Genomic DNA, 27,637 nt, shown 5'->3' with positions numbered 1-27,637 from the left:
TGGAATGTAGATCACAGGACTCTCCCAGTACTCTTTGCTGACAGGAAAATGCTGCAGTGTGTCAGCCAGTCACAGTTCAAAAACCAGCATCTCCACACCAATGCACAACACAACTAGTACCTGATGACCCTCTGGCATTCCAGCTAACAAAAACTGATTCTGGAAATAACTCAGCAAGGCCAAAGGTGCAAAAGAACACTTCACAATAACAAGGGTTAGAAGAAAAATTGCTGATATACAACATTGAGGAGGTGGGACACAGGGTGACCGAGGTTGACCCAGATGGTTGATGTATATCGCTGAAGCGGGACAGTGGGGTGGGGTTAGGAGACTGGACAGAGGTTGAACAAGATGGGCAGGGATGAGCACATGGAACCAGGTGGGAGAAGGGATCAAAGACAATCATTGATGGTCCTCCAGCAAGACACAGATACTGAATTAATAGTACATACTACTGTATAAAAGATCCTAAAATGACAAAGTTAGAACAAACAACAAGAAATTTGCCATATATACTTTGACCCTCACCAAATTTTTATCAACACACCACAGAAAGTTTCTCATCCGGACACTTCACATGTTTCCATGGTAACTGCTCCGCCCGTGACTGTGATGAACTCCAGAGACCTTTGGATACAGATCAGCACATCACAGAAACTATTCTGCCCCCTAGACTTCCCAGTCCCTCGGTAAAGCAGGCAGTGAAATCAAAGATCCCCACAACCTGGGACGTTCTCCTTTCTCACCCACCCCAATCGGGGAGAAGTCTACAGCCGAAAGCTGAGGGACAAATGCGAGGGGCCTCAGGAAGCGAGGCGAGTTGGGGGAAGTTAACGCGACTCAGTGGCCAACATTAGATTTCCCCAACACAACGTAGAGGAAACGTAGAACATAGAATAGTACAGCACATTACAGGCCCTTCGGCCCACAATGTTGTGCCGACCCTCAAACCCTGCCTCCCATATAACCCCCCACCTTAAATTCCTCCATATACCTGTCTAGTACCCTCTTAAACTTCACTGGTGTATCTGCCTCCACCACTGACTCAGGCAGTGCATTCCATGCACCAACCACTCTCTGAGTAAAAAACCTTCATCTAATATCCCCCTTGAACTTCCCACCCGTTACCTTAAAGCCATGTCCTCTTGTATTGAGCAGTGGTGCCCTGGCTATCCACTCTACCTATTCCTCTTATTATCTTCTACACCTCTATCATGTCTCCTTTCATCCTCCTTCTTTCCAAAGAGTAAAGCCCTAGCTCCCTTAATATCCGATCATAATCCATACTCTCTAAACCAGGCAGCATCATGGTAAATCTCCTCTGTACCCTTTCCAATGCTTCCACATCCTTCCTATAGTGAGGTGACCAGAACCGGACACAATACTCCAAGTGTGGCCTAACCAGAGTTTTACAGAGCTGCATCATTACATTGCGATTCTTAAACTCTATCCCTTGACTTATGAAAGCTAACATCCCATAAGCTTTCTGAACTACCCTATCCACCTGTGAGGCAACTTTCAGGGATCTGTGGACATGTACCCCCAGATCCCTCTGCTCCTCCACACTACCAAGTATCCTGCCATTTACTTTGTACTCTGCCTTGCAGTTTGTCCTTCCAGAGTGTACCACCTCACACTTCTCCGGGTTGAACTCCATCTGCCACTTCTCAGCCCACTTCTGCATCCTATCAATGTCTCTCTGCAATCTTTGACAATCCTCTACACTATCTACAACACCACCAACCTTTGTGTTACCGGCAAACTTGCCAACCCACCCTTCTACCCCCACACCCATGTCATTAATAAAAATCATGAAAAGTAGAGATCCCTGAACAGATCCTTGTGGGACACCACTAGACACAATCCTCCAATCTGAATGTACTCCCTCCACCACGACCCTCTGCCTTCTGCAGGCAAGCCAATTCTGCATCCACCTGGCCAAACTTCCCTGCATCCCATGCCTTCTAACCTTCTGAATAAGCCTACCGTGTGGAACCTTGTCAAATGCCTTACTAAAATCCATGTAGATCACATCCACTGCACTACCCTCATCTATATGCCTTGACACCTCCTCAAAGAACTCTATCAGGCTTGTTAGACACGATCTGCACTTCACAAAGCCATGCTGACTGTCCCTGATCAGACCATGATTCTTGAAATGCCCAGGGATCCTATCTCTAAGAATCTTTTCCAACAGCTTTCCCACCACAGATTTAAGGCTCACTGGTCTATAATTACCCGGACTATCCCTACTACCTTTTTTGAACAATGGGACAACATCCGCCTCCCTTCAATCCACCGGTACCATTCCTGTGGACAACGAGGACATAAAGATCCTAGCCAGAGGCTCAGCAATCTCTTCCCTCACCTCGTGCAGCAGCCTGGGAAATATTCTGTCAGGCCCCAGGGACTTACCCATCCTAATGTATTCTAACAACTCCAACACTTCCTCTCCCTTAATATCAACATGCTCCAGAACATCAACCTCACTCATATTGTCCTCACCATCATCAAGTTCCCTCTCATTGGTGAATACCGAAGAGAAGTATTCATTGAGGACCTCACTCACTTCCACAGCCTCCAGGCACATCTTCCCACCTTTATCTCTAATCGGTCCTACCTTCACTCCTGACATCCTTTTGTTCTTCACATAATTGAAGAATGCCTTGGGGTTTTCCTTTACCCTACTCACCAAGGCGTTCTCAGGCCCCCTTCTTGCTCTTCTCAGCCCCTTCTTAAGCTCCTTTCTTGCTTCCCTATATTCCTCAATAGACCCATCTGATCCTTGCTTCCCAAACCTCATGTATGCTGCCTTCTTCCACCTGACTAGATTTTCCACCTCACTTGTCACCCATGGTTCCTTCACCCTACCATTCTTTATCTTCCTCACCAGGACAGATTTATTCCTAACATCCTGCAAGAGATCTCTAAACATCGACCACATGTCCATAGTACATTTCTCTGCAAAAACATCACCCCAATTCACACCCACAGGTGTGAGCTTTATAGCCTCATAACTTGCCCTTCCCCAATTAAAAATTTTCCTGTCCTCTCTGATTGTATCCTTTTCCATGATAATGCTAAAGGCCAGGGAGCGGTGGTCACTGTCCCCTAGATGCTCATCCACTGGGAGATCTGTGACCTGACCCGGTTCATTACCTAGTACTAGATCTAGTATGGCATTCCCCCTAGTCGGCCTGTCCACATACTGTGACAGGAATCCGTCCTGGACATACTTAACAAACTCTGCCCCATCTGAACCCTTGGAACTAAGCAGGTGCCAATCAATATTGGGGAAGTTAAAGTCACCCATGATAACAACCCTGTTATTTTTGCACCTTTCCAGAATCTGCCCCTCAATCTGCTCCTCTGCATCTCTGCTGCTACCAGGGGGTCCCGGAGAATCGCCACCCATCGGGGAGTGTGAGCACACACCACGTGATCTTGCGTCACAAAGCGGAGGGCGGGGCTAAATAGCCTCACGTGACCTGCTGACGGGACTTCCGTTTCAATTCTGCGGAAAGAGACAGCCTGGGCTCCTGGTTTGGGTCGTTCAATGCAGATTAAGTGAAGTCGACACGTTTCTGACGAGCCCAGATAACTGGGTACTAAATGAGTAATTGGCCCGCCGTTCGGGGCTGGCGGCCAACATCAGATCTCCCCGCTCGGGATCGGTCTCAGTACTCACCGATGGGAAAGTGATATCTTCGGCCCGCAGACAGTGATCCCGACCCCCGGCTCCCCGACCTGGGAGGCGATCGTCCCTTCCCGATCCCGCAGACGGCTCGCTTCAGCACTGAGCGGAAAGGCACCGTCCGTCTGGCGACAGTGAGCATGCGCGGAGAGATTATTGCGTCATCCGGAGGGCGGGGCCTCGGGAAAAGACGCGCTGCTGCTGCCCGTCTGCGGTTAAATGGGCGGGGCGAACAGGATCACGTGACCGGTGGGTCCCCACAACCCAGGGAGAGACTCCAGCGACCCGCCCGTCACTCTGTGTTATGTACCGGCAGCGATAGACCACAAACTCAGTCTGTATTAGTATAAACTACTATCTGTATTAGTATAGAGACAATTAAACAAACTACTCTTCTAAACAGAAGTTAACAGTGTTATGCGTTTGTGGCTGCAAAAATGTCAAGTTTAGGAACAGTTCTGAAAGTTTCAAGATGGCAAGTTTCAGTTTTCCACGGAATGGGGAAACTTGTAAATCCACATTAAAATGCAACGAGGAAGTAATCACAAAGAATTTCACAGGTTCCGCGCTGGGAAAACGAAATACAAATCACAGAAGATTTTCAGTCGTCGAGCCGTATTCCAAAATCCACGAAGGTGACAGTGACAGGAATATTCTTTAGAACAAGTGGTCGCTGCACAACACCCGAATCCATGCAAGGGTTAACGAAAGTGGTCGCCACAGAAATACTACAACAATCCACGTATGGATCAAAACAGTGACAGTCACTGCGTGCCGCTCCTTCACCCAGTCCTTTTGGGCATGGGAAAGGTATCAAACTGTTACCCATTACTTTAGCAAACTACAGCTTGTAGTCCGCTGGCCCTCTGTGTGTGTCTGTGTGTGTGTGTGTCTGTCTCTCTCTCTCTCAACTCCAGCAGTCAGTGTACTGACGTCATACTCCCGCCTCCTGCAGGCTCACCCACAGCAAAATGAAACCTCTGATCTCGTAACACTTGCCCCTCACATCTCCTCTCACCCTAAATGTATTAGACATTTCAAACCCCAGGAAAAATATGTCATCTGTCCGCTCTATCTATTCCTCTCGTAATCTTATAAACGTTCATCCAGTCTCACCCCAGCCTGCGCCGCTCTGGAGAAAACAACACGTTTGTCCAGCCTCTCGTTACAGCTCTCTTAACCACCCGATCAATCTGTGCAGTCTCTTTCAGGGAGCTGTGAACTTGGATCCAAATCCCTCTGCTCATCGACACTGTTCAGGGACTTTCATTCAACAGTGTACTGTCCCTCTACATTCAACCTACCGAGCTGCCAAGGTGATCATCACTAATCAAATCTCACTGAGTTTTCTCAGGTCCTGTTGAATTTATTGCCAAGTGCACCAGTGCGGGAAGGTACAGGGACAGAGAAACACTGACTTCTGGCAGCATCACAGACAAGTAATTGAGATAATCTATAAATATGTTTTGTCCTGATCAATATTGAAATGTGCATTTTGTGTCAATAACAGACGTGGAAATGTTGAATTTGGTCCCTGTCTCCATTCCTCCTGTAGTCCACAACCAGCTCCTTTGTTTTTGTCACCATGAGGCTGAGGTTGTTTTCCTGACACCACTGTGTCGGGGTGATGACTTCTTCTCTGTCGGCTGCCTCGTTATTATTTGTGATTCGGCCAACCAGTGTAGTGTTGTCAGCAAATTTACTCAGCAGATTGGAGCTGTGGGTGGTGACACAGTCATGGGTGCACAGTGAGTAAAGGAAGGGGCCAAGGAGACAACCCTGTGGGGTGCGTGTGCTGAGGGTCAGAGAGACAGAGGTGAGGGAGCCCACTCTTACCACCTGGGGGCCATCTGACAGGAAGTCCAGGATCCAGCTGCACAAGGCAGGGTGAAGGCCGAGGTCTCTAAGCTTCTTGTCGATACTTCACGTCTTCGGATGGCTAAAGCTCTGCCCATGACTGCAAGGAACTGCAGAGAACTTTGGTCTCATCTGGAAACATCGTAGAAACAAGCCTCCCCTCTATGGACACTTCCTGCACTTCCCCTGCCTCGGGAAAGCAGGCCGTGTACTCAAAGATGCCCACAACTTTGGACATTATTGCTGCAAACCCAATCCTCCATCGGGGAAGACATAGAAAAGCCTTAAAGCGCGTACCACCAGGCTCATGGACAGCTTCCTGTCTGCGGTTGTCAGCCAAATTAATGGTCTCCAGTCCAATAGAATGAACTCGACCTCACAATGTAACTCGACGTGACCCTGCCCCATATGTCTATCTGCACTGCACTTTCTCTGCAGCCATAATGCTTTGTTACAGTTATTGTTTTGTCATATATTAGCTCAATGTGCTGTTGTAATGTATTGATCTGTGTGGATGGTACGTCAGGCAAGATTTTCATTGTAGCTCAGTACGTGATAAGAATAAGCAAATTCCCCATTTTAATTGTGTGGAAATATTAGACAGACTAAGCTTCTGCTTTGAAACCACAGAGGGCAACTTAACTGTTGTCATTTCTGAGGAAAGCAAATAAGTAGAAAAGGCTTCAATCTCGCATTACGATCTGCGGTAACTGGGATCAGGTGACCGGTGGTGGGTCTCCCAGACCAATTATCAGAATCAGGTTTAATAGCACTGGCTGATGTCATGTAATTTGTTGTCTCTGCGGCAGCAATGGAACCTAATTCATAACAATAGATTTTAATCATTGTGATTTAAAATAAGAACATACATATTAAATAGTTAAATTATATAAGTAGTACAACATAAACATTTTAAGAATGTAATACTGTAAACTATTTTAATTGTGTGGAACTATTTGACTGACTGGGTTGTTGCTTTGGAAATTCTGGAGTGAAGCTGAATGAAACTGGACACATTTATGAGAAGCTCAGATAAATACAAAAGGCTAAATTCTCACATAAATGGGTCAAACATCCAGAAACATTGGCTGCACTTCAGCAGGTAAAAACAGTGGAATGAGGCCTAGTCCCAGGCCTCGGCCCAGCGGTTATGGTCTGAGGCCTGGGACTAGGACAGAGTAAGCATTCGGCACGGACTAGAAGGGCCGAGATGGCCTGTTTCTGTGCTGTAATTGTTATGTGGTTATATAGAAACATGCTGAAAATATTGCCGAAAAAAAATCATTGTCCATCCCCAACAAGAGGACGTGACAGATCCGGATCTCACTGCCTTGTCGGAACGGGCGAAAGACGAAGCTACATGGACACGTAGAGCAGTGAATTACAGATGCTGTAGATCTGTGGAAAAGCGTGAACAGGAAATGGGATCACATGATTCGTGGAGTGTCTCCCATCTGAACCGGTGACTCTGCTCCTCGCCCCTCACACGCTGTCTGACCCACATCATTCCATATTTACACCAGATACGTATTTACTTTTTCCCTCCAAATCATCCCTGTCCCTTTCCCTCCACCCCAAGGTCACAGAGTCACAGGCTCGATTCCCATCCCCGTCCAACACACAATTCAGACCCAAACTGGAAATGTGCAGTTTTCATTTAAATCTGTCCATGTTTATAAACACTAATTTCTATTCAGATTCCTCCAGCCTCACTGGACAGGACCACTGAAACATCAAGTGAGAAACAGCAGGAGGTGGCCATTCAGCCCCTCTAACCATCAACAAGATGACGGCTGCTCTCCCATCTCAGCCACATGTTTCTGCCCGATCCTCATTTCCTCGATCCGTTCGGTCTCCACACATCTGCCGGCCTCTGTTTTATGTGAGGATGATCACTGAGTCTTCACCGGCCTCTGTGGTGGGGATTTACAGACATTCACCACCCTCGGAGTGGAGACATATCCCCTCATCTCAGTCCCGGACAGTCCACCCCCTTTTTCAGAGACTGGGATCCCTGGTTCAGCCGGGAATGATGTTGTGAATTTCAATGTGTTCACCTCTCAGTCCTCGATTCTCTAAATGAAAGGGTTGTCACATTTGATCTTTCTACATATGATGACCCCACCACTCCAGGGATCAGTCTGGTGAATCTTCATTGCACTCTCTATAACAAATACTCTCTAACCTCTTTGTTAATCCTCTATGGAATTAATTTCCATCTTCTGCAGCCCCGTGTTGCCCCAACCACTCACCTCCCACCCCCGTCACTATTTCCACCTTCCCACCTCCCCCTCACCTGGACCCACCTCTCACTCCCCAGCTCTTGCCCCATCCCCACCCCTCACCTCTTTTCTCGGACTATTTCCCGTCCACTCTCAGTCCAGAGGGAGGGTCTCGGCCCGAAATGTTGACGGTCCATTTCCCTCCACAGATGCTGCCCGACCCACTGAGTTCCTCCGGCAGTTTGTTCTTTGGTCTGTGTGACCCGTGTTAGTGTGGGGAGCGGGATTTTACACCATATTCCCGGTACAGTCTCAACAAAACACAAATAATTGTCACTTTGCCCGGACCATTGGCCCCGCTTGCAGGGCAACAGTCTGCCGGTGTTTGCCCCCCAATGTGGTGAATCGCCACCACCGTGGGCTCAGACATTTCCACAGATGAGCCCCTCCTGTCCCCACCGGGACAAACATCCTGTCCGCCCCCTCTCTCCCCGTCTTCATCCTCTCCCTCCCCGGGGAACCGGCATCAAACCGACGGGCCGAGCGGTCTCCTCCTACCTCTCAGCGACACATCAGACTCCGGCCGCAGGAGACGCTTCACAAACGCCCCAACTTCCCTCGGAGGGAAATGGAAATAAATCAGAAAGCGGACATTTACTTTGACGGTTGTCCCGCCGTGACGGAAAGTTCGGGAGACGGTGTCAGCGGGGGTAACGCCCTCCCGGCTGGTCCACCTCCGCTATTGGCTGGATGCAGTGATTGACATCACTTCGGACCAATGGGAATAGCGCAGCGCGTGACTCCTCTGTTGACAGCGGTGGGGGAGGGGCTGCTCACGTGATTAGTAGCCCGGCCGTTAAACCGACCAAGCTCGAGCTCACCAGCGCGCGGGGCACAAAAGGCCCCGGATGATCGGTTGAGGTGAGAAGGGGTCTCCGGGTTGGGGGTCTCACCGGGCGGCGTTTTCAACACCGACTTCGGGTAGTTGCTGTGACTCCGGACTCCGTGACCCGCAATCCCGGGACAGTCCTGCTCTCTTCCCTCTCTCTCAGCCCCACCATCCGTACACGGGCCCCGGGGAGCTTCCGGCTGATGAGGGAATGGGAACCGATGGGTCTCTCAGACAGAGCTGAGCTCCAGCTGTCTAAATGCAAGGATCGGGAACTCGGAGAAAGGGAACAAAATCTTTTACATCAGCTGTTGTGAAAATCACCTTTGTTCTGCCTCCAGTCACAAACCAGAGAAAATCTGCAGATGCTGGAAATCCGAGCAACACACACAAATTGCTGGAGGAACTCAGCATTAGTACTCTTTTCCATAGATGCTGCCTGGCCTGCTGAGTTCCTCCAGCATTTTGTGTCTGTTGCTTGTTCCACCCCCTCTTGTTCTGGACTTTCTACCCGTGAGAACATGTTTTGTCCCACTCTCTCTGGGTACATAGTGATATCAAACACCTTTGTCCTGGGCAACAAGTAGCTTTCACATCACAAATGTGCCAGACTCCAATGAGACAGACTACTGCCCTTCCCTTCATATTCATTGGCATTGCCATCACTGAGTTCACCATCGTCAGTCACCTGGGGGAGGGTTCAGGGGAAATATTTGTGTACAGTACAGAAACTGGTGTTACCTGTGCGTATTCTGGCGATGCAAATTTTGCTGGAGAATTAGCAAGTGGGAAGAAGTGGAGTGATATTTGAAAATCTGACTTTTTTAAGTGTCATTTAGCAAGCAAATGACATATGGATGGTGTGCAAAAGCTCTGACAAGAAAATCCATCATTACCTGTTACAGGCCTGCAACTTAGGTTGTGTGAGAGTGTAGATGAACTTAAACAAACCCAGAGGAGATCAAAGTTCTTACAGACAGTGATTTGATAGCTGTTAAAATGAATACCTCTCTATATAAAATTCACTGTGCACATGTGGGAAAATTGCATAATACAAGCTTTATGTGCACACTGGTCATTACAAATTTGAGGGGAGATTGGTGGGAAGGTGGGAAGACCTCCAGTGTCCCTGATGCCATGACGTACATGATGTGCATCCAGCTGCAGCTTGTAACCCTGCACTTTAAGGAGTTGGAACTTGAAATGGATGAATTCTGGATCATCCAGGAGTTGGAGGGGGTGATAGACATGACATGAAGAGAGGTGAGTTACACCCAAGGTGCAGGACACAGGAAACTGGGTGAGAGTCAGGAAGGGGAATGAGGTTAAATAGCCATCGCAGAGTACCCTTGTGTCCATCCCGCACAACAACAGGTGGACCACTTTAGAAACTGTTGAGATTACCTGGCAGAGAAAAATCAAAGGGGTGATAGGGGATTCGTCAGTTAGAGGAACAGAACAAGAGGGGACTAATATCCCAGTGGTAAGGCTCGCCAGTGCTAGTGTGGGGAGAGGGGGTGTGTGGTTAAAATAAGTTGTAGGGGAAATGGGAGCCAGAATGACAGAACAGATAGTGGAGAGGGTGAATTGAATGAAATTGACTTTATTGCATACGTCCTTCATATACATGAGGAGTAGAAATCTTTACATCTCCATCTAGATGTGCAATGTGTAATTTATAGTCATTTATAATAAATAGTTTGTACACAGGACAGTCAATATAACATAGAAATTCAATTGTATCAGCATGAATTAATCAGTCTGATGGCCTGGTAGAAGATGATGTCCCGGAGCCTGTTGGTCCCTTTGCTGTGGTACTGTTTCCTGGATGGTAGCAGCAGGAAGAGTTTGTGGTTGTGGTGAATTGCATCCCCAATATCCTTTGGGCCCCTTTTACACACCTGTCTCTGTAAATGTCCTGAATAGTGGGAAGTTCACATCTACAGATGTGCTGGGCTGTCCACACCACTTTCTGCAGGTTCCTGCGATTAAGGGAAGTACAGTTCCCATACCAGGCAGTGATGCAGCCAGTCAGGATGCTCTCAATTGTGTGTCCCTGTAGAAAGACCTTCGGATTTTGGGCCCCATCCCCAACTTCTTCAACCATCTGAGGTGAAAGAGGTGCTGCTGTGCTCTTTTTACAACACAGCCGGTATGTACAGACCATGTACATGAAAGATGGCAAATGGAGTTTAATGCTGGTAAGTGTGAGGTGCTACATTTTGGTAGGACTAATCAAAATAGGACATACATGGTAAATGGTAGGGCATTGAAGAATGCAGTAGAACAGAGGGATCTGGGAATAATGGTGCATCATTCCCTGAAGGTGGAATCTCATGTGGATAGGGTGGTGAAGAAAGCTTTTGGTTTGCTGGCCTTCATAAATCAGAGCATTGAGTATAGGAGTTGGGATGTAATGCTAAAATTGTACAAGGCATTGGTAAGGCCAAAATTGGAGTATTGTGTACAGTTCTGGTCACCGAATTACAGGAAAGATGTCAACAAAATAGAGAGAATACAGAGATTTACTAGAATGTTACCTGGGTTTCAGCACCTCAGTTACAGAGAAAGGTTGAACAAGTTGGGTCTTTATTTTTTTGGGGCGTAGAAGGTTGAGGGGGGTCTTGACAGTGGAATTTAAAATTATGAGGGGGATAGATAGAGTTGACGTGTATAGGCTTTTTCCATTGAGAGTAGGTGAGATTCAAACAAGAGGACATGAGTTGAGAGTTAGGGGGCAGAAGTTTAGGGGTAACATGAGGGGAGTGGTAGAGTGTGGTAGCTGTGTAGAATGAGCTTCCAGCAGAAGTGGTAGAGGCAGGCTCGATATTGTCATTTAAAGTAAAATTGGATAGCTATATGGACAGGAAAGGAATGGAATGGAGGGTTATGGGCTGAGTGCAGGTCGGTGGGACTAGGTGAGAGTAAGCATTCAGCACGGACTAGAAGGGCCAAGATGTCTTGTTTCCATGCTGTAATTGTTATATGGTTATATGTGAGATCCTTGGTGATGTTTATGCTGAGGAACTTAAAGCTGTTCACCTTCTTAACCCCAGATCCATTGATGTCAATAGGGGTTAGCCTGTCTCCATTCCTCCTGTCATCCACAATCTGCTCCTTTGTTTTTGTGACAAAGAGGGAGAGTTTGTTTTCTTGACACCAGTCAGATGTTGTTCAGACCTTAGACAGAGTCAGCAATCAAATGGTTGAGCATGGTGCGATGAATGTGCTGAGCTGTGTATATCACAATGCAAGAAGCATCGCAGGAAAGCCAGATGAGCTCAGGACAGGGAATTATGATATTGTAGCCATTGTTGGGACTTGGTTGCACCCAACGGTCTGATGAATTTAGAGGAATAAATTTGTTGAGAGATTGCACCATGCCACGATACAAAGGTTGTTCCAGTAAGTGATTTTAACTTTCCATATATTGACTGGGACTCCCATACTGTAAAAGGACTAGATGGGGTAGAGTTTATCAAATGTGCCCTTAATCAGTATGTAGAATTCTTGACGTAGAAGTGTGCAATAAGCTGTTAGGAAATGATCCAGGGCTGATGATCGAAATTAGTGATCATAATGCATGAGATTCAAAGTAAATATGGAAAAAGAGAGGTCTGCACCACGGGTTGAGATTCTAAATTGGAGAAAGGTCAATTTTGATGGTATGAGAAAGGGTCTGACAAGTGTGGTTTGGGACAGGCTGCTTTCTGGCAAAGGAGTACTTGGTAAGTAGGAGGCCTTCAGAAGTGAAATTTTGAGGATGTAGAGTTTGTATATGCCTGCCAAAATAAAATTTGAAAAGTTACAGGTGCAGGGAACCTTGGTTTTCAAGAGATATTGAGGCCCGGGATATTTTGTTCCTCTAAATGCCTCAGACTGTTGGGTGCTACCAAGACCCATTAATGACTACAATATCATGATTCCACACCCTGAGCTCATTTGACTCTTTTTTAGTTGTCTGCTGTTGGTTTCTGAAAGTTTCCCAATAGTTTTTGGGTAAGTTATTGGAACATTTGTGCAGGAACCGGATATATACTGTAAGTATTTGGTTAGGTGTGGACTGATAAAGGATAGACAGCATGGCTTTGTGCACGGTAGGTCATGTCTAACCAATCTTATAGTCTCTCGAGGAAGTTATCAGGAAAGTGGATAAAGGCAAAGCAGTGGATGTTGTCTACATGGACTTTAGCAAGGCACTTGACAAAGTCTCATATGGGAGGTTGGTCAAGAAGGTTCAGTCACTCAGCATTCAAGATGAGATAGTAAATTGGATGAGACACTGACTTTGGGAGAAGCCAGAGTGTGGTAGCACATGGTTGCCTCTCTGACTGGAGGCCTGTGACTAGTGGTGTGTCATAGGGATCAGTGCTGGATCTGTTGTTGTTTGTCATTTATATCAGTAATCTGGATGATAGTGTGGTTAACTGGATCAGCAAATTTGTGAATGACACCTTGATTGCTGGTGTAGTGGCAGTGAGGAAGACTATCATGACTTGCAGTGCGATCTGGACCAGCTGGGAAAATGGTTTGAGAAGCGGAAAATTGAATTTAATGCAGACAAGTGCGAGTTGTTGCACTTTGGTATGACCTACCAGGGCAGGTTTTTCACAGTGACTGGTCGGGCACGGAGGACTGTTGTAGAAGAAAGGGACCTGGGAGTACAAGTCCTTAGTTCACAGAAAGTGGTGTCACAGTAAGATAGAGACGGAAAGCAGGATTTCAGTCCATTGGCCTTTGTGAACCAAAGTACTGACAACAATAGATGGATGTTATGTTGACTTGTATAAGACATTGGTGAGGCCTAATTTGAAGTATTGTGTGCAGTTTTGGTCACCTACTTACAGGAAAGATGTAAAAGAGGTTGAAAGAGTTCTGAGAAAATTCACAAGGATGTTGCCAGGTCTGGAGGACTTGGGTTATAAGGAAAGATTGAACAGGTCAGGAATTTATTCCTTGGAATGTGGAATACTGAGGGGCGATTTGTTTGTGATAGAGGGGCGTAGACAGGGTAAAAGCAAGCTGACTTTCTCCACTGGGATTGGGTGGGACTACAACCAGAGGCCATGGGTTAAGGGTGAAAGGTGAAACGTTAAGGGGAACATGAGGGGAAACTTCTTCACACAGATGGTCATCCAGGTGTGGAATGAGCAGCCAGCACAAGTGCATCCTTTAAACAGCTGTGCGGACCAACCCTTCATCTCGTCAAGAAACACAATTTGCGTGAGACTGTTTCAGTTACTGTGGGGCCAGGCACCCATGCTGCTCAGCAGGAACAGGGAATAATAACAATGGAGAGAGTCAGACTGAGCCAAGTCACAGATTGGAGATGGCAGAAATGCCCCATTCTGATAGAGACAGGAAGAGCATCAGGGAATTGATGGTCATTCCAGATACCAGCACTGTGACCAGTCAGAAGATGATTTCTCTGTCGAACTTGGGTTGAACCTCACTGTAACAGTGTGATACCAGATCAAATCTTGGCAACTCAAGTAATCTCATCTGAAATGTCCTACACCCACTGATGGATTTTGATGATCTTTTCACAGGTTAAAAATAAGAAGGAATTTGTCTCAAGGAATCGCAAACACAACACGCCAGTTTTGCTGTCTCTGTCTAGATATTTAAGAAGTGGAGCAAGGGATTCATTCGACCATCCTTCCTGCTCAGACTGTGGGGAGGAATTCACTCGGTCATCTCAATTGAAGGTACATCAGCAAGTTCACACTGGGCAAGGTCACTCATCTATTCAGTGTGTGAGAAAGGATTCTGTCGGTCTTCCCACCTGTGGACACACCAGTCAGTTCACACCGGGCAGAGGCCGGTCATCTGCTGAATTTGTGGGGAAGGATTTACTCGGTCATCTGAACAAATGGCACACCAGCAAGTTCACACCAGGGAGCGGCCGTTCACCTGTTCAGTCTGTGGGAAAGGATTCACTTTGTCATCTCACCTACTGACACACCAGCGAGTTCACACTGGGAAGAAGCCATTCACCTGCTCAGAGTGTGGGAAGAGATTCACTCAGTCATCTGACCTACAGAGGCACCATCGAGTTCACACTGGGGAGAGGCCGTTCGCTTGCTCAGACTGTGGGAAGAGATTCACTGAGTCATCCAACCTACTGGTACATCAGCGAGTTCACACTGGAGAGAAGCCATTTACCTGCTCAGTCTGTGGGAAGGGATTCACTCAGTCATCCAACCTGCAGAGTCATCAGCGAGTTCACACTGGGGAGAAGCCGTTCACCTGCTCAGTCTGTGGGAAGAGATTCACACTGTCATCCACCCTGCAGAGTCATCAGCGAGTTCACACTGGGGAGAAGCCGTTCACCTGCTCAGACTGCGGGAAGGGATTCACTCGGTCATCCCACCTACAGAGTCATCAGCAAGTTCACACAGGGGAGAAGCCGTTCACCTGCTCAGTCTGTGGGAAGAGATTCACTCAGTCATCCCAACTACTGGCACACCAGTCAGTTCACACTGGGGAGTGGCCATTCACCTGCTCAGTCTGTGAGAAGAGATTCACTCACTCTTCCATCCTACAGAGACACCAGCGAGTCCACACTGGAGAGAAGCCGTTCACCTGCTCGGAATGTGGGAAGAGATTCACTGAGTCATCTCACCTACAGAGTCATCAGCGAGTTCACACTGGGGAGAAGCCGTTCACCTGCTCAGTCTGTGAGAAGAGATTCACTTGGTCTTCCGACCTACAGAGTCATCAGCGAGTTCACACTGGGGAGAAGCCATTCACCTGCTCAGAATGTGGGAAGAGATTCGCTCGATCATCCACCCTACAGAGACACCAGCGAGTTCACACTGGGGAGAAGCCGTTCACCTGCTCAGAATGTGGGAAAGGATTCACTCAGTCATCCAACCTACAGAGTCATCAGCGAGTTCACACTGGGGAGAAGCCGTTCACCTGCTCAGTCTGTGGGAAGAGATTCACTCAGTCATCCAAGCTACTAGCACACCAGTCAGTTCACAATGGGGAGTGGCCATTGTTATGAATCCCTAGGGTTTGTTTGCTGTGGACTGTCATTCTGAGAGAGAAAGAGAGAGATTAAGAAGGTGAATCAGTCTGACTTGCATCTTGTTTACATCGCTCACAGCTTGTTTAGTTTTAATCAAGGACACAGACACTCAGAGTCAGACGGAGATGAAGGAGGAAAAATGGAAGGATTGAAACAAGGGAATTAGTGGCCAAGGGTCACTGTTTAGAACTTTCCTATGCCCACAAGTGTGGGTTAATTATCAATTCAGTGTATATCGAATGTGTGGTTGTCACCTCGTTTGATCTATAGGAGTGGATCGGATTTGGGGTATCCTGTGAAGACCACTTATGTGTTAACCCTTGCCTGAGTGTGGTGTGGTAATTCACTTGAAGACGATACCCCTTGTGACAAGTCACTTTCGGTGATAATTTGTATGTGGACTTGGAACAACGACGGATAAAACCTACAGCGACTGTTCTCTCGTTTTACCACGGTGGAAACTGTGGAATTCAACGTTATTGCCTTCTCTCGACATTTGCTCTGGATTACAAATATCTCTCTCTCCTCAACTATTCTGTGGTTGTACTGAACTTTCATACTTTACCATCTCAAGACTCCAAGCCTTGTTTCCCCTGAGCTCAATAGTTTGGGAGTTATATTTACCCACATGAATACACATAACACTGTTAACTTTTGTTTATCTTGCTTAAGTTACTATATTGTTAGTAGGTACTAATAAAGATAATGGATTTAACATCAAAAACAGACTCTAGGTGTAGTCTATTGCTGCTGACTCATTTCTAAAGCGTTACGGTTCATAACAAAATTGGGGCCTGCATCCGGGATAGGAACAGATTTGGAGGCATATTGATTAATTATCGATTTCATTGGGGAAATCCCTTTTGATTTATTTGTGTGTGGAAATTCAGCAGCAATGGATGTTGATAGATGTCTGGAAGCGCCAACCTCCGAGGCACTAAAGGACATCAGAAGGATTGAGTTGTTGAGTATTGCAAAAAGGTTAAAACTTGCTAAGGTGAAATTGACAATGAGAAGGGCACAGATGCAGAAGATCATAACTGAGCATTACGTATCTAAGGGTGTGTTTAACGTGGAGGAGTTGGAGGTGTTTCCTGAAAGTAAACCTAGTGAGCTTGAGCTCCAGTACAAGTTAGACAAAATAAAGATGGAGGCTGTGGAAAGGCAGAGGCAGGTTGAGGCTAGAGAGGCAGGAAAACGGAGAGAAGAGGTGGAAAAACAGAGAAGAGGCAGAAAAACAGGGAGGAAGCAGAAAGACAGTGGCTGTTCGAGCTGGAAAAGATAGAGAGATTGCAGCAAAAGGGTCTCGCGTTAGACTCTGGTGATAAGTTTGAGGCCAGTCGTGAAGATAAATTGGTACCCCCATTTGACGAGGCAGAGGTTGATAAATACTTTCAGCATTTTGAGAAGGTTGCTCAGAGTTTAAAATGGTAAAAAGAGGATTAGCTCATTATCTTACAAAGTGTAATTAAGGGAAAGGCTCAGCAAGCCTATTCTGCTTTCACAGTTGTTGAAGCAGCTGATTATGACATAGTGAAACAGGCTGTACTCAAAGCTTACGAGTTGGTCCCAGAAGCATACAGGCAAAAGTTTAGAAATTTGAGGAAACCTGTGAACCAGACCTATATGGAATTTGCTTAAGAGAAGTTTGTGTGTTTTGACCGCTGGTGCATATATAAAAATGTAAATGATAATTTTAACAGCTGGAAAAAGTTGGTTTTAATTGAAGAACTCAAAATGTTCGTCCCTGGTGACATAGAGGTGTAATTAGATGAAAAGGACACTGCCACTTTGCAGGAGTCTGCTAGATTAGCAGATGAGTTTGCTTTAACCCACAAGGTTATGTTTACCCTGACTCAGGAGAGTTTCCAAAAGAGTAGCAGGGATAACCAGAAATTAAAGCTGGGACTAGTGACAAGAGTAAGGATGAAGGGAAGCAGTTGAAGGAGAAATATTCTGGTCTCTCTTGTTACTATTGTAAGAAAGCTGGTCATATGATGGCTAATTGTTCTGTCCTGAAGAAGAAAAAAGAAAAGGAGGCAGTCCCACATGCCTGTGATCAGTATGTTGAAGCACCTATAAACCCACAGGGTTCTGAAGATTCTGTTGCGGCTCAGTTAAGGACTGAGAGGTCTAACCAAGTTAAGAAGGGATTCAAGCAACACACATCAAAGTTGCTGGTGAATGCAGCAGGCCGGGCAGCATCTCTAGGAAGAGGTACTGTCGACGTTTCAGGCCGAGACCCTTCGTCAGGACTAACTGAAAGAAGAGCTATTAAGAGATTTGAAAGTTGGAGGGGGAGGGGGAGATCCAAAATGATAGGAGAAGACAGGAGGGGGAGGGATGGAGCCAAGAGCTGGACAGGTGATTGGCAAAGGGGATATGAGAGGATCATGGGACAGGAGGTCCGGGGAGAAAGACAAGGGGGGGGTGTGAACCAGAGGATGGGCAAGGGGTATATAGTCAGAGGGACAGAGGGAGAAAAAGGATAGAGAGAGAAAGAATGTGTGTATATAAATAAATAACGGATGGGGTACGAGGAGGAGGTGGGGCATTAGCGGAAGTCGATGTTCATGCCATCAGGTTGGAGGCTACCCAGACGGAATATAAGGTGTTGTTCCTCCAACTTGAGTGTGGCTTCATCTTTACAGTAGAGGAGGCCGTGGATAGACATGTCAGAATGGGAATGGGATGTGGAATTAAAATGTGTGGCCACTGGGAGATCCTGCTTTCTCTGGCGGACAGAGCGTAGGTGTTCAGCAAAGCAGTCTCCCAGTCTGCGTCGGGTCTCGCCAATATATAGAAGGCCACATCGGGAGCACCGGACGCAGTATATCACCCCAGCCGACTCACAGGTGAAATGTCGCCTCACCTGGAAGGACTGTTTGGGGCCATGAATGGTGGTGAGGGAGGAAGTGTAAGGGCATGTGTAGCACTTGTTCTGCTTACACGGATAAGTGCCAGGAGGGAGATCAGTAGGGAGGGATGGGGGAGGACGACTGGACAAAGGAGTCGCTTAGGGAGCGATCCTTGCGGAAAGCGGGGGGGGCGGGTGTGGGGAAGATGTGCTTAGTGGTGGGATCCGGTTGGAGGTGGCAGAAGTTATGGAGAATATCCAATATCCGGGCCCCGGGGAGCTTCCGGCTGATGAGGGAATGGGAACCGATGGGTCTCTCAGACAGAGCTGAGCTCCAGCTGTCTAAATGCAAGGATCGGGAACTCGGAGAAAGGGAACAAAATCTTTTACATCAGCTGTTGTGAAAATCACCTTTGTTCTGCCTCCAGTCACAAACAAGAGAAAATCTGCAGATGCTGGAAATCCGAGCAACACACACAAATTGCTGGAGGAACTCAGCATTAGTACTCTTTTCCATAGATGCTGCCTGGCCTGCTGAGTTCCTCCAGCATTTTGTGTCTGTTGCTTGTTCTACCTCCTCTTGTTCTGGACTTTTCTACCCGTGAGAACATGTTTTGTCCCATTCTCTCTGGGTACATAATGATATCAAACACCTTTGTCCTGGGCAACAAGTAGCTTTCACATCACAAATGTGCCAGACTCCAATGAGACAGACTACTGCCCTTCCCTTCATATTCATTGGCATTGCCATCACTGAGTTCACCACCGTCAGTCACCTGGGGGAGGGTTCAGGGGAAATATTTATGTACAATACAGAAACTGGTGTTACCTGTGTGTATTGTGGTGATGCAAAAGTTACTGGAGAATTTGCAAGTGGGAGGAAGTGGTGTGATATTTGGAATTCTGACTTTTTAAAGTGTCATTTAGCAAGCAAATCAGGTATGGACAATGTGCAAAAGTTCTGGTGAAAAAATCCTTCATTAACCGTTTCAGGCCTGCTACATAGGTTGTGTGAGAGTGCAGATGAACTCGATCAAACCCAGAGGAGATCAAAGTTCTTACTGACAGTGATATGCCAGCTGTTAAAATAAATACCTCTCTATATAAAATTCACAGTGCACATGTTGTCACTGGGTAAAAAAATGTACAGTACAAGATTTATGTGCACACTGGTCATGACAAATTAGAGGGGACATTGGTGGGAAGGTGGGGAGACCTCCAGTGTCCCTGATGCCCTCACATACAAGATGTGCATCCAGCTGCAGCTTGTAACCCTGCACTTTACAGAGTGGGAACTTGAAATGGATGAATTTTGGATCAGCTGGGAGTCGGAGGGGGTGATAGATATGACATGAAGAGAGGTGAGTTACACCCAAGGTGCAGGACACAGCAAACTGGGTGAGAGTCAGGAAGGGGAATGAGGTTAAATAGCCATCGCAGAGTACTCTTTTGTCCATCCCGCACAACAACAGGTGGAACCACTTTAGAAACATTTTGGGGGAATTACCTGGCAGAGGAAAGTCAAACGGGTGATAGGGGATTCGTTAGTAAGAGGAACAGAACAAGAGGGGACCAATATCCTAGTGATAAGGCTTGCTAGTTCTAGAGTTGGGGGAGTGGGGTGATGTGGTTAAAATAAGTTGTAGGGGGAATGGGAGCCAGAATGACAGAATAGATAGAGGAGAGGCTGAATTGAATTGAATTGACTTAATGACATACATCCTTCATATACATCAGGAGTAGAAATCTTTACGTTACGTCTCCATCTAAATGTGCAATGTGTAATTTATAGTAAATTATAATAAATAGTTTGTACATAGGACAGTCAATATAACATAGTTATGCAATTGTATCAGCATGAATTAATCAGTCTGATGGCCTGGTGGAAGATGATACCCTGTTGGTCTTTTTGCTGTGGTACCATTTCCTGGATGGTAGCAGCAGGAACAGTTTGGGGTTGTGGTGAATTGCATCCCTAATATCCTTTGGGCCCTTTTTACACACCTGTCTCTGTAAATGTCCTGAACAGTGGGAAGTTCACATCTACAGATGTGCTGGGCTGTCCGCACCACTCTCTGCAGGTTCCTGCGATTAAGGGAAGTACAGTTCCCATACCAGGCAGTGATGCAGTCGTCAGGATGCTCTCAGTTGTGTCCCTGTAGAAAGTTCTTAGGATTTGGCACCCCATCCCAAACTTCTTCAACCATCTGAGGTGAAAGAGGTGCTGTTGTGCTTTTTTCATGACACAGCTGGTATGTACAGACCATGTGAGATCCTCGGTGATGTTTATGCCAAGAAACTTAAAGCTGTTCACCCTCTCAACCCCAGATCCATTGATGTCAATAGGGGTTAGCCTGTCTCCATTCCTCCTGTCATCCACAATCAGCTCTTTGTCTTTGTAACAATGAGCGAGAGGTTGTTTTCTTGACACCAGTCAGATGTTGTTTAGACCTCAGATAGAGTCAACAATCAAATGGTTGAGCATGGTGCAATGAATGTGCTGAGCTGTGTATATCACAATGCAAGAAGCATCGTAGGATAGTCAGATGAGCTCAGGACAGGGAATTATGATATAGTAGCCATTATTGGGACTTGGTTGCACCCAACAGTCTGAGGGATTTAGAGGAACAAATTTGTAGAGAGATTGCAGACCATGCCAAGAAACAAAGGTTGATTCAGTGAATGATTTTAACTTTCCATATATTGATTAGGACTCCCATACTGTAAAAGGACTAGATGGGGTAGAATTTGTCAAATATGTCCTTAATCAGTTCGTAGAATTCCCAACATAGAAGTGTGCAATAAGCTGTTAGGAAATGATCCAGGGCTGGTGACAGAAATTAGTGATCATAATGCCATGAGATTCAAAGTAAATATGGAAAAAGAAAGGTCTGAACCGCGGGTTGAGATTCTAAATTGGAGAAAGGTCAATCTTGATGGTATCAGACAGGATCTGGCAAGTGTGGTTTGGGACAGGCGTTTTCTGACAAAGGAGTACTTGGTAAGTGGGAGGCCTTCAGACGTGAAATTTTGAGGGTGTCTAGTTTGTATGTGCCTGCCAAAATAAAAGTTGAAAGGTAACTGGTGCAGGGAACCTCAGTTTTCAAGAGATATTGAGGCCCCAGATATTTTGTTCCTCCAAATGCCTCAGACTGTTGGGTGCTACCAAGACTCATTAATGACTACAATATCATAATTCCACCCCCGAGCTCATCTGACTTTTTTTTTGTTGTCTTCTGTTGGTTTCTGAAAGCTTCCCAATAGTTTTTGCTCTTCTGTTTGCCCTCTCTTTGGCTTTTATGTTGGCTTTGGCTTCTCATTTCATCCACAGTTGTGTCCTCCTGCCTTTCCAATGCTTCCACTTGTTTGGGATGTATCTATCACTCGGTTCCCAGAAACTCCAGCCATTGCTGCTCCATTGTCACTCCTACCTTTTCCCTTCCAAACAAGTTTGGCCAGCTTCTCTGTCATAGAAACATGGGAATGTTCAGTGCAGAAACAGGCTATTTGGCCCATCTAGTCAATACTGAAAAAACATCTAAGCTGTCTGATGCAACTACCTGCACCAGGACCATCGCCCTCCATACCCCTACCATCCAGTCTGCTATCAGACTTCAGTTAATTGTGAAATTGAGCTCATATTCTTCACTTGTGCTGACACCTCATTCCACACTCTCACAACCATTTCAGGAAAGAGCTTTTCCAAATGTTCCTGTTAAATTTTCACCTTCCCCACTTACCCATGACATCTGGTTGTCATCCCACCCAACCTGAGTGGAAAAACATGCTTGCATTTACCCTATCTGTACCCTCATAATTTTCTATACTTCCAACAAATTCTCAAAGCAATGTATAATTTCCTTAGTTATGTTTCAAGCCTTTTTTAGGTGTATAAAATGATGAGGGGCATTGATCATGTGGGTAGCCAGAGGATTCTTTCCCAGGGCTGAAATGGCTAACAAGAGGGGGCTTAGTTTTAAGATGCTTGCAAATAGATCCCAAGGGGATATCAGGGGTAAGTTTTTTTACACAGAGTGGTGGGTGCGTGGAATGCACCGCCGGCTATTTGTGTGAGAGTGTATCAGCTATTGTGGGGCCAGGAACCCATGCAGCTCATTGGGAACAGGGAATAATACCAATGGAGAGTGTCAAACTGAGCCAGGTCACAGATTGGAGATGGCAGAAATTATAGAGACAGGAACAGTATCAAAGAATATGTTGGTCATTCCAGATACTAGCATTGTGCCCAGTTAGAAGATGATTTCTCTCTCCAATTTGGGTTGAACCTCACTGTAATAGTGTGATGCCAGATCACACCTTGACAACTCAAGGGATTTCATCTGAAATATTGTCCTACACCCATTGATGGATTTCATAAATATTTTTACAGGTTAAAAATGACAAGGAATTTGTCTACGGGAATCTCGAACACAACACGCCAGTTTTGCTGTCTCTGTCTAGATACTTAAAAAGAGGAGCAAGGGATTCACTCGATCATCTGACCGGCTGGCATGCCCATCATTTTACACATGGGGGGGAGCCCATTCATCTGCTCAAACAGTGGGAATGGATTCAGTCGGTCATTTCAACTGAAGATATATCAGCAAGTTCACACCGGACAAGGCCATTCATTTGTTCTGTGCGTGAGAAGGCATTCAGTTGGTCATCCCACCTGTGGACAGACCAGTCAGTTCACCCTGGGCAGAAACTTGGTCATCTGCTGAATTTGTGGGGAAGGATTCACTCGGTCATCTGACCTAATGGCTCTCCAGCGAGTTCACACTGGGGAGCGGCCATTCACCTGCTCAGACTGTGGGAAGGGATTCACTGAATCATATAAACTACGGATACACCGGTCAGTTCACAGTGGCGAGAGGGCGTTCACGTGCTCAGACTGCGGGAAGGGATTCACTTGCTCATCCCAACTGAAGGTGCATCAGCGAGTTCACACTGGGGAGAGGCCGTTCACCTGCTCAGACTGTGGGAAGGGATTTACTTCGTCCTCTGTTCTACAGAGACACCAACGTATTCACACTGGGGAGAGGCCGTTCACCTGCTCAGTGTGTGGGAAGGGATTCACTTGCTCATCCCACCTGAAGGTACATCAGCGAGTTCACACTGGGGAGTGGACGATCACCTGCTCAGACTGTGGGAAGGGATTCACTGAATCATATAAACTACGGATACACCGGTCAGTTCACAGTGGCGAGAGGGCGTTCACGTGCTCAGACTGCGGGAAGGGATTCACTCAGTCATCTGAACTGTTGGTACACCAGCAAGTTCACACTGGAGAGAGGCCGTTCACTTGCTCAGTGTGTGGGAAGGGATTCACTCGGTCATCGAACCTACTGACACATCAGTCAGTTCACACTGGGGAGAGGCCGTTCACCTGCTCAAACTGTGGGAAGGGATTCACTTGCTCATCCCACCTGAAGGTACATCAGCGAGTTCACACCGGGGAGAGGCCGTTCACCTGCTCGGACTGTGGGAAGGGATTCACTTGCTCATCCCAATTGAAGGTACATCAGTCAGTTCACACTGGGGAGAGGCCGTTCATCTGCTCAAACTGTGGGAAGGGATTCATTCAGTCATCTGAACTGAAGGTACACCAGCGAGTTCACACTGGAGAGAGGCCGTTCACCTGCTCAGACTGTGGGAAGGGATTCACTCAGTCATCCGCTCTAATGGCACACCAGCGAGTTCACACTGGGGAGCGGCCATTCACCTGCTCAGTCTGTGGGAAGGGATTCACTCAGTTATCTCAACTGAAGGTGCATCAGGGAGTTCACACTGGAGAGAGGCCATTCACCTGTTCAGATTGTGGAAAGGGATTTACTACGTCATCTCAACTACTGAGTCACCAGCAAGTTCACACTGGAGAGAGGCTGTTCACCTGCTCAGACTGTGAGAAGGGATTCACTCGGTTGTCTCATCTTCAGAGACACCAGCGAGTTCACACTGGGTAGAGGCCGATCTGCTGCTCAGACTTTGGGAAGAGATTCTCTCAGCCATCGCCACCAAATGTCCATCATTGAGTTCACACTGGGGAGAGGCCGTTCACCTGCTGTGAATGTGTGAAGCAATTCGCTCAGTCATCTAACCATATGTAACTCTCGCTTCAGCTAGCAGCTTAATATAGGGGGTGATAGCCCCCAGCCCGGCCAAACTTAAGAAATCTCGTTTGGGTGGATGCTGCAGGATGTGACCCCCATTACAAATCAGTACCCCAAAATAACAAACGGTACATAATATGCGATTAAACGATTGGGCTTTGTAGTTCTTACTTTGACTATAGGGCTAGTAAAGAAAAAATAAAGGAAAAGGGCCCACTCTCTCCATTCATGTCTTCTCATCGCTCCCCAGCAAAAGACCTGCAAAAATCTCTCTTCCAGACTCACAAGAAAGAACAACATTTCTCTCATTGGATAGCCCTGCACTTCAAAACTCTGTTGTCTCTAGTCGTAACGTAAACATTGCTGCTACAGAGAAACAGTAACCTCAGCAGTGAAACATTACAGAGAGGCCATTACATTAACACTGAAACCTCACAGCATGTTACAGTTGTGACACACTACTGGGTTCACAATAGACAATAGGTGCAGGAGTAGGCCATTTGGCCCTTCGAACCAGCACTGCCATTCACTGTGATCATGGCTGATCATCCACAATCAGTACCCCGTTCCTGCCTTACCCCCATAACCTTTGATTCTGCTATCTTTAAGAGCTCTATCCATCTCTTTCTTGAAAGCATCCAGAGACTTGGCCTCCACAGCCTTCTGGTGCAGAGCATTCCATACATCCACCACTCTCTGGGCGAAAAAATGTTTCCTCAACTCCATTCTAAATGGCTTACCCCTTATTATTAAACTGTGGCCTCTGGTTCTGGACTCACCCATCAGCGGGAACATGCTTCCTGCCTCCTGCGTGTCCAATCCCTTAATAATCATATATGTTTCAACAAGATCCCCTCTCAGCCTTCTAACTTCCAGTGTATACAAGCTCAGTCGCTCCAATCTTTCAACACATGACAGTCCCACCATCTTGGGAATTAACCTTGTGAACCTATGCTGCACTCCCTCAATAGCAAGAATGTCCTTCCTCAAATTTGGAGACCAAAACTGCACACAGTACTCCAGGTGTGGTCTCACCAGGGCCCTGTACAACTGCAGAAGGACCTCTTTGCTCCTATACTCAATTCCCCTTGTTATGAAGGCCAGCATGCCATTAGCTTTCTTCACTGCCTGCTGTACTTGCATGCTTGCTTTCAGTGACTGATGTACAAGAACACTTGGATCTCGTTGTACTTCCCCTTTTCCTAAATTGATTCCATTTAGATAATAATCTGCCTTCCTGTTCTTACCACCAGCGTGGATAACCTCACATTTATCCACATTAAACTGCATCTGCCATGCATCCGCCCACTCACCCAGCCTGTCAAAGTCACCCTGCATTCTCATAACATCCTCCTCACATTTCACACTGCCACCCAGCTTTGTGTCATCGGCAAATTTGCTAATGTTACTTTTAATCCTTTCATCTGAATCATTAATATACATTGTAAACAGCTGCGGTCCCAGCTCTGAACCCTGTGGTACCTCACTGGTCACTGCCTGCCATTCCGAAAGGGACCCGTTAATCACTACTCTTTGTTTTTTGTCAGCCAGCCAATTTTCAATCCATGTCAGTACTCTGCCCCCAATACCATGTGCCTTAATTTTGTCCACTAATCTCCTATGTGGGACTTTATCAAAGGCTTTCTGAAAGTCGAGGTGCACTACATCCACTGGCTCTCCCTCATCCATTTTCATACTTACATCCTCAAAAAATTCTAGAAGATTAGTCAAGCACGATTTCTGCACTGGGGAGAAAGTTTCAACGAGCTGCATGCTGGTTATTTGTCCATCACCGTTGCTGAATGCAATTTCGAGAGTGACTGTCGGTGCTGAACTCTGCAATTATTGCTGTTGCTCACCAGACCCAGTTCTGCACACTGGTCACTGAGCATGGGAGGAGGTTCTTCTGCATATTCACCTTTATTGGGACTGGAGTTTAACGTGGACTGGAGTGGAGAGCGGCCAGTGAAGGAGTGGAGCTTTGAGGCTTTGGCTCGAGAGATTTCAGCGAGCAGAGGCAGAGGATGAGCTTGCTCCCAGTAAGGTAAGGCTGGGAAAGTTTATTTAATTAATTAACTTAGGAGTTAGTAATGGAGGCAGTAGATAGGGCAGTCCAGTGCTCCGATTGTAGGATGTGGGAAGTCAGAGACAGCACAATTGTCTCCGATATCTACACCTGCAAGAGGTGCATCCAGCTGCAGCTCCTGTGAAATCGGTTCATTCGGGGGGCAGAGGCAGTAATAGATCAGAGTTTCAGGGAGACAGTCACCCCTAAAAGTCAGGAGACAGGTAAATGGGTGACTGTCAGGAGAGGGAAGGGGAATAGACAGAAAGAGCAGAGCACCCCTGTGGCCGTTCCCATCAACAATAAGTATACTGTTTTGGACACTGTTGGTGGGGACGACCTACACCTACCAGGAACAAATTGTAGTGGTCACGTCTCTGGCACCGAGACTGGACCCTCAGCTCAGAAAGGAAGGAGTGAAAAGAGGAGAGCAGTAGTTATAGGGGATTCGATAGTTAAGGGGACAGTTAAGAGGTTCTGTGGGAAAGATATAGAATCCCAGTCTGTTCCCTCCCTGGTGCCAGGGTCCGCGATATCTCGGATGGAGTTCTCGGTATTCTCAGAAGAGAGGGTGAGCAGCCAGATGTCCTGGTCCACGTGGGGACCAATGACATAGATGGGAGTACGGATGAGGTCCTGAAGAAGGAATAAAGGGAGTTAGGGGAAAAAAGTGAAAAAGCAGGACCTCAAGGGTGCTAATTTCAGGATTGCTGCTTGTGCCGCGAGACAGAGAGGGTAGGAACAGGAAGTCATGGCAGTTGAATATGTGGCTGAAGAGTTGGTGCAGGGGGCAGGGGTTCAGATTTCTGGATCATTGGGATCTCCTCTGGGGAAGGTCTGACCTGTACAACAAGGACGGGCTGCGCCTGAACTGGAAAGGGACCAATATCCTGGTGGGCAGGTTTGT

General features: G+C 46.7%; 2 protein-coding genes across 6 annotated transcripts in view; one reads left to right on the top strand and one right to left on the bottom strand.

Annotated features, from left to right (window-relative positions):
* The window catches only part of LOC140208355 (uncharacterized), a 94,442-nt gene that overhangs the window by 14,097 nt on the left and 52,708 nt on the right, over window positions 1-27,637 (bottom strand). The window lies entirely within an intron of this gene.
* Window positions 3,433-27,637, top strand: LOC140208343 (uncharacterized). 5 transcript variants are annotated; one of them, XM_072276942.1, is made up of 3 exons: window positions 3,467-4,504; window positions 10,725-10,863; window positions 14,212-16,612. In XM_072276942.1, exon 3 carries the CDS (start codon window positions 14,535-14,537, stop codon window positions 15,669-15,671), a length of 1,137 nt encoding a protein of 378 aa, XP_072133043.1. In that variant the 5' UTR covers window positions 3,467-4,504; window positions 10,725-10,863; window positions 14,212-14,534; the 3' UTR covers window positions 15,672-16,612. The 5 variants fall into 5 exon arrangements, 4 of the variants coding, with proteins under 4 accessions (XP_072133042.1, XP_072133043.1, XP_072133044.1 ...); XR_011888740.1 differs by lacking the exons at window positions 10,725-10,863; window positions 14,212-16,612 and adding an exon at window positions 4,896-6,444 and having other exon boundaries at window positions 3,433-4,504; XM_072276941.1 differs by lacking the exons at window positions 10,725-10,863; window positions 14,212-16,612 and adding an exon at window positions 22,943-27,637 and having other exon boundaries at window positions 3,466-4,504.

Source organism: Mobula birostris, chromosome 13 (genome assembly GCF_030028105.1).
Source record: "Mobula birostris isolate sMobBir1 chromosome 13, sMobBir1.hap1, whole genome shotgun sequence".
Classification (NCBI taxonomy): Eukaryota; Metazoa; Chordata; class Chondrichthyes; order Myliobatiformes; family Myliobatidae; genus Mobula; species Mobula birostris.
This window is presented reverse-complemented; position numbering and strand designations above follow the sequence as displayed.

Excerpts from the sequence above, each read along its gene's own strand:
- LOC140208343 (XM_072276941.1), top strand. The coding sequence starts at position 23,313 with ATGGCTCTCCAGCGAGTTCACACTGGGGAGCGGCCATTCACCTGCTCA.